Source organism: Canis lupus, chromosome 25, assembly GCF_011100685.1.
Source record: "Canis lupus familiaris isolate Mischka breed German Shepherd chromosome 25, alternate assembly UU_Cfam_GSD_1.0, whole genome shotgun sequence".
Taxonomy (NCBI): domain Eukaryota; kingdom Metazoa; phylum Chordata; class Mammalia; order Carnivora; family Canidae; genus Canis; species Canis lupus.
Genome location: NC_049246.1, coordinates 23,719,473 through 23,735,064, shown reverse-complemented (window position 1 = coordinate 23,735,064; position 15,592 = coordinate 23,719,473). Strand labels below are relative to the sequence as shown.

General features: G+C 35.5%; 1 protein-coding gene across 1 annotated transcript in view; it reads right to left on the bottom strand.

The window, feature by feature from the left end:
• The window catches only part of GALNTL6 (polypeptide N-acetylgalactosaminyltransferase like 6), a 1,157,792-nt gene that overhangs the window by 110,347 nt on the left and 1,031,853 nt on the right, over positions 1-15,592 (bottom strand). Inside the window, exon 8 of the mRNA XM_038573594.1 lies at positions 8,532-8,649. Within this exon, the coding sequence (XP_038429522.1) occupies positions 8,532-8,649 (118 nt within the window). The remainder of the gene's footprint in view (positions 1-8,531; positions 8,650-15,592) is intronic.

Sequence of the window (15,592 nt, the reverse complement as noted above, 5' to 3'; positions counted from 1 at the left end):
TTTTGTTCCTTTTTCTCAATGCTATTCTTCATGTCCCTCTATGTTTTCAGCATATCCCTTCTCCTTTGTGTTGCTTTCAGTATGACCTTCATTTTGGTGATAGTTTTATTTTTTCTCCCTTCTATTCTAACTGCTTCTACTCCTGCCCCCCATCTCTTTCTCTTACCTTTTGATGTTTTGCCTAATCTCATAAAGTTCAGCATTTAATAGTGTTTTGCAGAGTCAAGGACCACATTTACATTTTCAAAAATTTTATGACAATGGAGAGCAACATTATTTTGGTGATCTTTTTTTTTTTTTCATTTTTTCTGGTCCCTTTTTTCTTGTACTATTATTATATGCTGTTTTATTTTAGAATTATTATTATTCATCTTTTTTTATTATTCATCTTTGAATAGAAAGAATTCTTACCAGTTAGAGTAAGTATTCACTTTATGACTCAAAATTCACGTGTAAGTGAATTAGTTTAGCCTATGTTTGTTCACCTTTTTTTTTTTTTAATTTTTATTTATTTATGATAGTCACAGAGAGAGAGAGAGAGAGAGGCAGAGACACAGGCAGAGGGAGAAGCAGGCTCCATGCACCCGGAACCCGATGTGGGATTCGATCCCGGGTCTCCGGGATCGCGCCCTGGGCCAAAGGCAGGCGCCAAACCGCTGCGCCACCCAGGGATCCCTGTTTGTTCACCTCTAACAGGAACTGGCTGCTGCGAGGCGGCTTGCATAACAGGGATCTTTCCTCCATTTTGCCTCAATAACAGCATGCTTCCTGCAAATATGGCTCTCTATCTATCTCTCTTTTAGAACTGTTCCTACCTTCTGATTTGCTGCTTCTCTTCTGTGCCAAACTTCATCAAGGGAAGGCCTGGCCACGAGTAACCACACCTGTTGCTATTGTTTCAAACAAGTGTTGTTGATTTCCCCTCTTAGGATGTGCCAATTACTCTGGGGACTTGAGATCTGCTGGCTTCAAGTGAGATTTGTAGCTGTGGTCATTCCATCTTTCAATGGTGTTGTTTTATCATCGCTGAGAACACTGTTACTGCATATGACATTCTTATTCTTACATTGTGGTTGGGCATAAGATATCTGATAATTTCAAGTATAAAGTTGGTATTTTGTTTCTGCTTCTAGTTCTCCTTTTCTGAGTGATCTTGCAGAGAAGATCTTTTTTATTTTAAAGCTATAAATCTACTGTTATTGAGAACATTCAATTGTTGAAGTATAAGTTTACTTAAAATTTTTTGGTGGCTAAGTACCACATAGTGAACTTTAAATTTAGCTAATTTTGTGGAGTTATTAATTTTGATTGTTTAAATACAAATAAAATTCATGTTTGTTTGAGAAGCTCTGTAATGAGGTTAAGCTCTAGAATATATCGTTTGCTGAGCTATAACAATTCCAAATTAATGGCTTTACCTTGTTTGAATAAAGAACTGAATGTTTTATACTCAATAATTAGTCCCTATTGTGTTTATTCAGTTCTTTGTGTGTGTGTGTGTATTCAATTCTTGTTGAATACCTATTGCATTTTGAAGATAGTAAGAAAATAAATTTTATATTAAATCATAACAAGAGTTGTCAGCCTTCATATTTAATAAAAATCATATAGGAAGAACCTGCATTTCCTTTTTTTAAGTGGTTTCAGAGAGTGACAGTAGCTACTTTTTTTTTTTTTTTTACCAATTGCATGAAGTCTTCTATTTATCTAGCTTAGAGAAATTAGGTTAATGGCTTTGAGAGCAAACCTGAATTCTAATCCTTGCTTTAATATTAACTAGGCAATGGCCTGTTTCACAATTAGGAAATAGAAGTTATATTTTTACCTTGCATTAGTGTTGAATAGCATAAGAAATTAAATTCAATGACCTTTAAGTGCTAACTCATTACTTTTTCTTGTTAAAGGATCAAGTAATTGTTACCATCACCACAGGAAGAATAGAATGTCCAGAACTTTGGAACACAGGTAGCTCCGTGTAAAAGATTTTACAAGTCACAAAGGGATTAAAAAAACCCGACAAAACCCCTAGGATGCTGTTTATTAAAATCTCAGACATATTGTAGTTACTCTAAAGTGAATATATTTATTTGTGTGTGGTAGGATTATAACTTGAAGTACTCATCTGGTCACGCTCAATGTGTTTTCCATTTTCTCTTTTTATTCCAGGAGCATTTTCTTTCCTAGCTACACCATAGTAGAAACAAAGATTCAAAGAAACCCCAGAGGCTTATTTTTGAGCTTAATTTTTTTTTTTTTGCCACTTTATAGAGATGACACAAGACTGGATCTGAGGGAAGGAAAAGAAGGGACAATGATAAAACAAGAGAGGTCATTGGTTTGCAGGACCAGGGTACAGAGGGCAAGAGTTCAGCACTGTAAAACATTGCCATGAAACATCCTTGGGCAGCCATCCTGCCATCAGGGCACTGGGGCACCTGGGTGGGGCTAAAGACTGGAAAGAAGAGCCTCACCCTAGACCTAAACGGAATAGGTGAGAACATTACTTGTATGCAAAGGTAGCAACACACCTGCCTCTGCTGCGTGAGCTTTTTCTTATTAGACTAAAAGTTTCTTTTTTTAAAAAAGATTTTAATTATTCATGAAAGAGGGAGAGATAGATAGATAGAGAGAGACAAAAAGAGCACAAGCAGGGGGAGAGGCAGAAGGAGAGGGAGAAGCAGACTCCCCTTGGAGCTGGGAGCCGGATGTGGAGCCTGATCCCAGGACCTGGAGATCATGACCTGAGCCAAAGGAAGATGCTTAACCATTTGAGCCACCCAGGTGCCCCTAGATTGAAAGTTTCTGACAGCAAGGACTGAATCTCTGGTTAGTCAAGTCAATGTATTAATCATCTATTCTTTCTGCGAATGTATTGAATGGTATTCATATTATGGTGAACCTGCACTGAATACAGGTTATGTTGAGTAACCTGGAATCTATTGCTCCCAGCAGTGAAGTTACACGCTTACCTCAAAGGCAAGCATGTAACTTTTGCCTTTCTTCCCAAATGTGATTATGCTAGCTTAAAAAAATTGTAATTATGTAACTTAATTAAATATCACTTAAACTGATGAAATATGGTTATGAAAGCAGAGAGAATTGTTGTTCATGCCAAAACCAATTTGAGGAGTTTGGAAAGATTGGGTTGTTATTTAAAAAATTTGCTGTCAAATTAAGTATGGATGGAGTAACAATAAAAGATTGGGCAGAATTATGAAAAAATTGAAAGGATTCTGTTATCATATTAAGAGAGCTTCCAAGTGTCTTTAAGTTCTCATTCTGCTGAAAGGAAACCAAACTGGAACTCATAGCAAAGGCAGTATGGGTATGGTTCTTGGACCTCTACCTTTATTCCAATCTATGGACCCAAATGCAGAAGGAAAAACTTTGACCTCTCTTACATTAGAAGGCTGGTGAATAAATGCACATTTATATGTTTTACTTTAGAGGAATTTTTAATGTAGTTTTTTTTTTTTTTTTTGCTTTCCTGCTCTAATTGATGTTTATTTTTAATGGATGAAAGACTCATCTCAGTTGTACTTGATCCAAGGACTTCTACTGGGCTTCCTTTGCCTTTTTCTGCAGAGTCTAGCTTGCATGGTACATACTCAAGGTGAAGGTTGCTGATTAATATTAATAGGGAGAATAAACAAATTTCTCAGGAATAGAATAAAGTCTGACTGGTTAGTTAAAATCTCTGCAATAAATGGGGATAGAAATGGAAATATGAGTTTCTATCTTTTGGAAAGGAAAGAAAAACACTAGTAAGTTGGTTTTCTGGGTAGATTCAGACAGGTGAGGCAGAAAACTGATGGGAAGACTCATGGTTTATGATTCAGTACATTCATTTGATTTCTGTGGTAATTAACTGAATTTTCAGGAGAGGAAAATAAAGCAACTTAGGAAATAAATGAATGTGGATATAGGTTGGAAGGGGAAAGAATACAGGAAGGGAGGTAAGCAAACAGGCTATTGCATATGTCCTGAGTTATTACTGTGATATGGAAATAAAATATATTCCAAACAGTACTAATGAGGAGTAATTGCAGTGAATTGATTCTCTAGCTGTCACTGCAAAGTAAGCCCCATCATAGCGAGAATCTTCTCACATTTATCTTTGCATCTTAAGAGTTTATCCCAGAGTTGGCACACAGTAATTAATAAATAAGTGTCTGTTGAATGAATTAATGACAGAAAAGCCCTGAAATGTTATGAGACATAAAATATCCTTGAATGTCTGAATCTTAAACTCAACACATGGAAAGGATGACAGCACATAAGAAAGGTGATTGTGTAGTGTGTTACCACAGTAAGAATGGTTTTGAAGCAGGCTTCCAGGTTTGTTAGATTAATTCTAGGACATAGGGTAGCCATAGCCATCTCTCCTGGAGGCTGGCATGTTTCTGCAGAGCCAAGGCTAGTGATCAAGGGCTCTTTCCTGACTGCAAATGGCCCAAGAAATGCTAGATCAATGTGAGACCACACTGATAAGCCTCTAGAGGTGGAAAAGAACAGCTCAAACCAGGCTGAATGCTCTTCTATCTGGGTCTAAGCTTTATGTCATGTCCCAGAGAATGTGGTGGGATGCAATCACTGGGCTTCATCCTAAATTTCTTGTGGCTGAGTAATTAGTGTGTATTGCTCATTTTTACTTACTGAAAAGAGTTTTCTATGATTGAAGGGCAGATCTTTTGAAAATGCTAACAATTGGACCTTTATCTTTGGGGACTGGATGTAAAAAGGCACTCTGAAAAGTCAGAGACCCGTTACACTTTCATATTATTTCAATGGGTCAAATGGTAGACAACATTTAAAAGTGTGGGTTATCTCTTTTGCGCTACACTGTGCAGTCTGTTTTGGGTTCCTCATTGTTTCCAGGTGCAATTCCAAAATGAGTACCTGGAACAAGGCCTGGAATAAATTAGATGCTCAATAAAACCTTGTTGAATGACTGACTGAATGTTTCTTTCTCCTCCCTAGCAGCTGGCTAACCTAGGAACATTTCAAAGACAGCTGGATAATTCTGGGCCATTCAGGAGTTCAGATTCATACTGAATGAGACTGAGACTGGGCAGACAGATCATTTCTCTAGAGAGCTCTTTTCCTCAACTGCCTGCTGAAAATTACACTTGTGTTGGCCTTTATGTTATGGCATGAAATCTACTCATCTAATCAGGGGTTAGAAAAAGAAAGGAGATTTACAGAAAAAGAAAATTGAGGAGCACTCTTAACCAAATACTGTATGACCAAAAACGAAGCCCTCAATGTAAAGCAGAATTTTCTAGAAATAGTTTATTTAGTGATGGAACCTTGTCATAAACTGTGGTAAAATGATTCTTTGATTAAAGAGTAGACAGCGAGCAACGATGCCTGATAATGACCATAGATAGAGATAGTTTGAATCAGAGCTTGTAAGTTCTACACTTAGAATAATTTCTATAGTACAGTGTGAAAGAGACTTGTAATCTCTTAGTTATCCATATGTATTTCCTGGATCTCGTGTGCTAGCCAATGTATATCTTCCAGTGCTTTGCCCTGTAAAATTAATCCTAATTTATGGAATATGTCCCAGAATGCAGATGTTTGATTTTTCTTTTATTTTTAATACCATTTCACAGGCTTTGGTGTGTATGGTTCTTTTGATTCCTTTCACATGGAGAAAATTCTCCTTGCTTCGATGCAAATTCTACCCATGCCTGTTTAAGTTTGTCTTCCTCATGTTACAAATACTAATAGGGAGGGACAGGAACCCCAAGGTCAGGACACAACAGCAAGAAGAATGAAGGGATATGTCTGAAATGGGACCCTGTAAGAAAGAGCTGTTGCCAAAGAATCTGTCATTCCAACCAAACAACCTGGGGCAATTTAGTCCTGAACTTCCAGCGCTGTTGCCATGGTTTCTAGACAAAGACGACAGGGCTGTATTCCAATTATATCCTTCAGAATGACAGATAACTGAAAAATAGGAAATGGGGTAATAAAATCTCAGGTCACCCAGAAGAAGTGTGATAGATACAAGTGACACAGAATGAGAGACACAAGTCTATGTTTGTTTAAGAAATGCTTTTGTGATTTAGAATGCAAATGTATATTGTGCAAGTCCTCTAGGCTTCCCATAGCAATTTTATCCATCATTCAGCTCGATATTCAAAGCTGAGTATCTCTCGCCTAATGTTCCTGATAACATTTTAAACTTAGAGAATCTGTGAATTAACAGTATTTAAGAAAAAAAATCTTTAACAGTGAAAACTAGAAAAGCATCCCTTGAATTCTGAAGATATTGCAGATACAACAATACTATTTTTTCCCTTAATGCTGGGGTCAAACGTAATAATCTCTTTTTTCTAGTTGAAGGTGTTCTTGCAAACTGTGCACCTAGCTTTGAGCCATGTCTGATAATCAGTATTATTTTTCCAGGGTCAGCAGTAAGTTTGCTGTCATGCTATTGGCTGAAGATAGTTGCCTTTTCAATGAGAGGAAACTTTATGTAGAGATTAATGGGTTCACAATGAACTCTAGAGTGGTACTGGTAGGACTGGTTCTGTATTCTTTGCAGTTAAGCAGAAATGGAGCATTTTAATCCCAAAGCAGCACTAGGTAATTTATATAATCTTTAAAGTTTAAAATACTTTTTAATGTAAAGTCTTTAAAATGTTCAGTCTCAGTTTCTTCATTTGTAAAATGGAATAACACCTACCTCTTAGAGTCGTGCCTTTAAATTAGATGACGTATACCAAACATTTAGCTCAGCATCTGGCACATGCCAGTAAGTAAATGTAGTTTTGTCATCGTTATTACTATTAAACTACCTTCTGTCATATACACTGTGATTAGTATGAAGCTATTACTATAACAGAGAAACAAACGAAATTGGTAAATTTAAGGATTTAAAACTCCGTATCTACAAAAAGGTTTTTTTTTTTTTTAATTTTTTATTTATTTATGATAGTCACACAGAGAGATAGAGAGAGAGGCAGAGACACAGGCAGAGGGAGAAGCAGGCTCCATGCACCGGGAGCCTGACGTGGGATTCAATCCTGGGTCTCCAGGATGGCGCCCTGGGCCAAAGGCAGGCGCCAAACCGCTGCGCCACCCAGGGATCCCTACAAAAAGGTTTTTAAAACGTGTTTTAGATGTGAGATTAGATGTGTTTGAATGATGGTGAAAAAAGGCACAAATTTACCAAATGGTATCTCAAGCACTACTGCCCGAAGACTGAGACGGAAACCTCTAGATGTCCTGAAACCTACAATCATGCCTCCTCAGTTTCTCCTTAAGGATATTTATTTTTTTTGACACTGTGAGGACAACATAACACTTTTGTTAACATATTGAATATAGCTGTTACAGTTTATAAAGATCAGTTTTATCATTTTCTTTCTCTGCATAAATTCAAAGACTTTAGTTGGATTCTTAAATTGAAATTTACTGTACTCAGGATTATTTTTTCCTCATCAAGAATTGGTTTGGTTTTATAAATAGAAGTAATTAGGAAAAATGATTTATTTAGTAAGATTGATTTTTAGTACGATAAATCTTGCAAAATCAATCTATCTTCTGTATAAATAATGACAATGATAAAGAAAAAAAGGAAAGGAATTTCTTTTCCTTTATGAAATTGCTTTTTCAAAAAAAAAACATCTTGGAGGTTCAGAGTACAACCTTTCACACAGTTTATTTCGCTTTGCTTGGCTGGTTTTCATATGTTACAGTGAATTCCTTTCATTCATAAACCCTGGAACTTGAATTCTATCAGAGGTCTGTACATATATATAATAAAATATATAATTTTACTGAGTATTTATGGTCAAAGTAAGTAGAGACCTGGGCAATTTCAGATAAAAATATGTAAAAACAATCATATATTATGGAATTATATGAAGAAGAGCCTTAATTTGTTATTCATATTTTAAGTTACTCTTCTGTTACTGAAATTTTGGAACAACTTATTATGATTAAAATATGAACCATTATTTCTAAAATAAATACAAAGGGCACAAACTCCAGTAACCCAATTACTTTTGTCTTAATTCGTTTTATCTGTGTGGTTTATTTTTATTTTTTTAAAGACACAGAAAGAAAGAGAGAGGCAGAGACACAGGCAGAGGGAGAAGCAGGCTCCATGCAGGGAGCCCAATGTGGGACTTGATCCCAGGTCTCTAGGATCATGCCCTGGGCCAAAGGCAGGTGCTAAACCACTGAGCCACCCAGGGATCTCCCTACCTATGTGGTTTAAATGCTGTAAAAGGAATGTTTGGTCGGTGGAGCAGCAGATCTGTTGGTACACCAAGTTTTCTGCCTGTAAATGGGATTTTGAATTATATCTTTTATGCATTTCTTTGATGGCGTTTCTATATCCCACTGAATGCATCAGAAGGAAGCACCTTCTCTCATCCAAAAGCTGACTTGGAACGATGACATAGCTATTTTTGTTGTCATGCTGTAACATAGGTCACAAAACAGAATGATGACACTCTATGGGAATCATCAAGTTTGTATAGACAGAGTTTAAGAGGATCTTGGTAACTTACCTTAAAAGAGATTTCATATTGTTCTCCTCCCCAGATTTCTAAACCTGGATCATAGCCACCCAATTCCCAAAACCATTTTCGATTCACAGCAAAGAGACCTCCAGCCATAACAGGAGACCTGTGAAATGGATAAAATAGTTTTTAGACTAAGAATATTTGTTCAGAAAAAAATAAAAGTGAACTTCAAGATATGCATGACTCTTCAGTACTTTTTTTTTTTTTTATAAGTGGATATAGGGTTCTCATTTGGTCTCTAATTGCTCTTTGAATCTTCATGAGCTTTAAACTTTGTGCTTTAGGTTCTAATGCAATTAATGTCCTGTAGAGCCATATTTACTCCATATATTTATCAGTAGAGAGAAATACATGACTGTTAGTGACTGATATACTGAGAGGTATCATTCAATTTTATGACTTTTCCTTAAGTGAGAGGAACCTTGCACTATCAGACAGATAAAAACATAGAAAACACTCTTATAGACAATATTTTTGATTTAATCTCTTAGTACATATTCACCAAGAATTTCCTGCTGTAAAATGGTCACATCCATTTTGCAGACTATGAGATGATCAGTAGAGTAAAATTGAGAATTGGTTATTTAATTAAGATGCCAAAGATGGAATTTAAACTAGGCCTTTTTATCTATACCCTAAAAACTATAGAACACTTCTGAAAGAAATTGAGGAAGACACAAAGAGATGGAAAAATATTCCATGCTCATGGATTGGAAGAATTAATATTGTGAAAATGTCAATGTTACCCAGGGCAATTTGCATGTTTAATGCAATCCCTATCAAAATATCATGGACTTTCTTCAGAGAGTTAGAACAAATTATTTTAAGATTTGTGTGGAATCAGAAAAGACCTCGAATAGCCAGGGGAATTTTAAAAAAGAAAACCAAATCTGGGGGCATCACAATACCAGATTTCAGGTTGTACTACAAAGCTGTGGCCATCAAGACAGTGTGGTACTGGCACAAAAACAGACACATAGATCAATGGAACAGAATAGAGAATCCAGAAGTAGACCCTGAACTTTATGGTCAACTAATATTCGATAAAGGAGGAAAGACTATCCACTAGAAGAAAGACAGTCACTTCAATAAATGGTGCTGGGAAAATTGGACATCCACATGCAGAAGAATGAAACTAGACCACTCTCTTGCACCATACACAAAGATAAACTCAAAATGGATGAAAGATCTAAATGTGAGACAAGATTCCATCAAAATCCTAGAGAACACAGGCAACACCCTTTTTGAACTCAGCCACAGTAACTTCTTGCAAGATACATCTATGAAGGCAAAAGAAACAAAAGCAAAAATGAACTATTGGGACTTCATCAAGATTAGAAGCTTTTGCACAGCAAAGGATACAGTCAACAAAACTAAAAGACAACCTACAGAATGGGAGAAGATATTTGCAAATGACATATTTACCTGTAAAGGGCTAGTATCCAAGATCTATAAAGAACTTATTAAACTCAACAGCAAAGAAACAAACAATCCAATCATGAAATGGGCAAAAGACATGAACAGAAATCTTACAGAGGGAGACACAGACATGGCCGACAAGCACTTGAGAAAATGCTCTGCATCACTTGCCATCAGGGAAATACAAATCAAAACCACAATGAGATACCACCTCACACCAGTGAGAATGGGGCAAATTAACAAGGCAGGAAACAACAAATGTTGGAGAGGATGCGGAGAAAAGGGAACCCTCCTGCACTGTTGGTGGGAATGTGAACTGGTGCAGCCACTCTGGAAAACTGTGTGGAGGTTCCTCAAAGAGTTAAAAATAGACCTGCCCTACGACCCAGCTATTGCACTGCTGGGGATTTACCCCAAAGATACAGATGCAATGAAACGCCGGGACACCTGCACCCCGGTATTTATAGCAGCAATGGCCACAATAGCCAAACTGTGGAAGGAGCCTCGGTGTCCATCGAAAGATGAATGGATAAAGAAGATGTGGTTTATGTATACAATGGAATATTCCTCAGCCATTAGAAACGACAAATACCCACCATTTGCTTCGACGTGGATGGAACTGGAGGGTATTATGCTGAGTGAAAGTAAGTCAATCGGAGAAGGACAAACATTGTATAGTCTCATTCATTTGGGGAATATAAATAATAGTGAAAGGGAATAAAGGGAAAAGGAGAAAAAATAAGTGGGAAATATCAGAAAGGGAGACATGGAAGACTCCTAACTCTGGGAAACGAACGAGGGGTAGTGGAAGGGGAGGAGGGCGGGGGGTGGGGGTGAATGGGTGACGGGCACTGAGGGGGGCACTTGACGGGATGAGCACTGGGTGTTATTCTGTATGTTGGCAAATTGAACACCAATAAAAAATAAATTTATTATTAAAAAAATAAAGGAGTTCATGACCACTAAAAAAATAAAAATAAAAAATAAACTAGGCCTTTTTACTGTAATTATATTATTATTTTTAGGCTTTCTCTGCTTTTCCAAGAACTATTCCTTTTGATCAAACAATAATTTTCAAGTATTTCCTTCCTATTAGGACACAGTGTAGTCCCCCTGCTATGTAATGAGATAATTTATAATCATTGGGCCCTGTCCTAAAATTTTTGAAGTTTAAAGGTAGCTCTATGGCGATCCCTGGGTGGCTCAGCGGTTTAGCGCCTGCCTTTGGCTCAGGGCGTGATCCTGAGTCCTGGGATCGAGTCCCACATTAGGCTCCCTGCATGGAGTCTGCTTGTCCCTCTGCCTGTGTCTCTGCCTCTTTCTCTCTGTGTCTCTCATGAATAAATAAATAAAATCTTTAACAATAAAAAAAAAAAGGTAGCTCTAGTTTTTTGAGCACTCAGTATATGCTGGGCTCTTGGATAAAAGTTTTACCCAATTCCTTTGATTTATCCTCACTACAATCCTGTGGATATCATTCCTATATACTGTTTGAAAAAGCAGGTAGAGAGAGGAAAGGACCAGGGGGATGGAGCTAGTGGTGGTACAGGGGATGGACCACGTCTTCTGATTTCAAAGTCTTTGAGCTCTACCATGATATAGTTTCCGTTACAGTGTTTGGGTGTGAAAAGAGATGAATACATAAATATAGATATAAAACAATTAGAGAATGCCCTTATGCAGACAAAGCCAATCTATAAAACACACATTTCCAACACAGTTTTTGTGATAGTTTTGAAAAAATTTTGAAACAAAGGATGTTTATAAATAAGAGTACAAGGCATTCAATGTTGAAGATACACATTTAAAAATATGCCTAAACATATTAGACATATCAATTTATACACCAACTGAAGGCTTGCTCTTGGTAAGTTTTATGAGACACTTGAGCAACATAAACCTGAATTTGTTTGTGTGCTATATATCTCAAAGACATTGTATTTAAAATGGTATTTGGCATCATTACTTCAGTTTAAGATATTTTTTAATGTGTAGACTCTATGTTGATGGGAAGATTGCAAGGCAGAAAAGGGGATTATTATCCCATCTAGGAAAGTGATCAGGTTTAAAAAAAATAACCAGAAGAATCTCATGCAATTTTAAGTTCTGTTTGAAATAAAAACCCTAGAATCAGATGTAACCTACTTTATCCCTCTCTCCAGCAGCCTAATCTTTTCCCATTTTCCACGCCCTGAATTTCAGGGCAGAATTATAACTGTAGCTGGAACAAATTAGAACTGTAACATATATGGGGGGCAGTTCCCCCATGAACACACTCCCACAGTATAACCTCTGTTTCTGCTCTGTTTCTGCAGGGCTTGGGCACATGTAATGAGGACTTCTCAATCCTATTTGAACTGAACCAGAAATGGAAAAATCTTAAGTCATAGAAGAGTATGCTCATTCGATCGTGTAAAATACGAGACCAAAGTGCATAAAAATTTATGGTGTGCAGAAGAAATCTCAAAACTAGAAAGATCATAGATCTAGAATTACAGAAATTAGTAAGAGAAAGACCTATTTTGATCTTTTGTTTGTAGATATGTATTGTATATAATTTTTTGGAAACACAGTATCTTGTTTTCTTAATAAGTTTATGAATAAAACCATGTAGTGTATTCTAAGTTGATTTTAGATATAACAAAATGAATTCAAATGGATCCTTTTGGCTTTCACTGATGTTTTTACCAAGCTCCAAATAAATTAATGTTTCCTTTCTGATTAGTGTGAATGACTGGTAAGAAACCAACTTTTTATTTATGTGCGTATTTACTCATATTTGTCCATTAATCTTTTAAACAGCTTACTTGAGGTACAATGGTATACAATGAATTGCACATATTTTAAGTATACAATTTGATGAGTGTTGACTTATGTATATATACCCCTGTGCAGCTATCACCACATTCAAGACTATGAACATACTTGTCATCCTCCTAAATTTTCTTGTAATCCCTCTCTTTTGACCTCGTTCCTTTTGTCTAGGCAACCACTGCTCTGCTGTCTATTACTATATATTAGCTTGCGGTTTCTAGAATTTTATGTAAATGTAATCATATACAATTTGTTTTCTTTTTCTGGGTGGGTCTGGCTTCTTTTGTTCAGTAAAATTATTTTTAGCTTCATCTATGTTTAGTATGTATTAATAGTTCACTCTTTTTTTATTGCTGAGTAGTATTCCATTTCATTGAACACAGCACTGTTTGATTATCCATTCATTTATTGATGGGCATTTGGGTTGTGTCTAGTTTTGAGCTGTTACAAACAAAGCTGCTATGAATTTGGTTAACTAGTCTTTGTATGGACATATGCTTTCATTTCTTTCTTGAGGAAATTCCTAGGAGTGGAATGACTAGATCATATGATGGGTATATGTTTAACTTTCAAAGATACTGTCAAACTCTTTTCCAAAGTGGCTGTACCATTTTATATAGAGTTCTAGTTGCTACATTTTCTCACCAATACTCGATATGAGCAGTGTTTTGAAGTTTAGATATTATGATAGGGATATAATTGTATCTTAGGGTGGTTTCCATGATAACTAATGACTTTGAACATGTCTGTGTCACCTTCTCTCATTTTCCTTGTCAGTCTGGCTAGAGGTTTACCAATTTTATTGATCTGCTTAAAGAACTAGCTTTTGGTTTCACTGATTTTTCTCTGTTGTTTTCACTTATAGTTCATCGATTTCTCTTTAGTTTTTATTGTTTTAATCTTCTACTTTGTGTTTAATTAGCTCTTCTTTTTCTCATTGTTTAAGGTAGAAGCTGAGATAATTGATTTGAGAGTTTTCTTTTTTCTAATATACGTATTGAGTACTACAAATCTCCCCTAAGCAGAATTCCACAAAAAATGATATACAGTGTTCTCATTTTCATTATGTTTGAAATATTTCCTAACTTCTCTTTTGTTTTCTTTCTTTGATCCATCCACTTGTTATATAGACATGTGTAATTTAGTTTCCAAATATTTAGGTTTTTTTTTTAATAGATAATCCCTTTATTTGTTCAAGACTTTTTTTATCCAAGGATTTTTAAGAGACTTTTTTTGTTCTTAATTCTAATTTAATTCTATTGTGCTCAGATAATATACTCTGTATGACTGATTTCTTTCAAATTTATTATGACTTTTGAATGGCTCAGAATAGGCCTATCTTGATAAATGTTCCACATACATTTGATAAGAATGCATATTCTATTGCTGTTGAGTAGAGTGGCCTATAAATATTTATTAGGTAAAGTTGGTTATTAGTGCTCTTCACGTCCCATATATTCTTATTGATTTTCTGTTTCTTTGTTCTATTAATTATAGAGAGAGGATATTGTAATCTATGACTAAAATTCTAAATTTGTCTTTTTCTTTGTGTTCTTCTATCAGTTTTTTGCTTCATGTATTTTTTTAGCTCTGTTAATAAGTACATAAATGTCTAGGATTTTATGTGCTTTTGATGAATTAACCTTTCCCTAGTTATGAAGTGGCTTTTATCACCTCTGGTAGTATTCTTTGCTTTACCCCTTCAGCTTTCTTTGGGTTTGTACTACTTAAACATTAATATTTATAACTTTTATATCTTTTTACTTTATTAAAAAAAGCTTTAGTGTCTTTAAAGTGGTTTTCTTGTTGGCAGCATAGATTTGCACCTTGCTATTTTATAATCTCTGCCTTTTAATTGGGTTATATAGATCACTTACTTTTAATATGATTATTCATGTAATTAAGCTTTAACTTACCATCTTCTTTGTTTTTTATTTGTCCCATTAAAAAAAAAGATTTTATTTATTTATTTGAGAGAAAGTGAATGAAAGAAAGCACAAGACGGGGAGGGACAGAGGGAGAGGGAGAGGAAGAAGCAATATCCCCTGTTGAGCAGAAAGCCTTCACAGAGCTCCATCCAGAGTCGCTGGGATCATGACCCAAGCTGAAGGCATATGCTTAACTGATTGAGCCACTTAGGCTCCCCTCTATTAGTCTCATTTATTATTTCCTTTTCCATATTTTCATTCATTGACTATTTTCTGTGATTCCATTGAGTGTCCTTTTTAACTTAACAAAGACTCCTTGTTTTTTTACTTTAGTGGTTGCTTTAGGGTTTATATCATACATATTTATTTTTGATCAGTTTACCTTCCAGTTACCTTCCATTGTACAACTATACATAAATTATAAAAACCTTTTGATAGAATGCTTTCATTTATCTTCCCCCAACTTTTGTACTTTGTTACCATACATTTTACTTTTCCACATGTTATGAATCCCACTTATGTTATTTTTATTTTTGTTTAAGCAATTATCTTTCAAAAAGACTGAAAAATAAAATGCAATATATGTAAAATTATACTATAAACATCATTTTTGTTTCCTTAATTCTTTTGTATGGACCAGATTTCCATCCATCTATCTTTCTGATTAAATGATTTTCTTTAACATTTCTTGTAGTGGGAGTTTGATCTTCTGCATTTATGAAAACATCTTGTCATCTACATTTTCAAAGATACTTTTATTGGCTATAGAATATAGGCCTAACAGCTTTTTTCTTTCAATCCTCTAAAGATGTTGCTTACTCTCTTCTCATTTGCATTGTTTTCCATAAAAAATGTATTTTTATCTTTGTTTTTCTGTACATAATG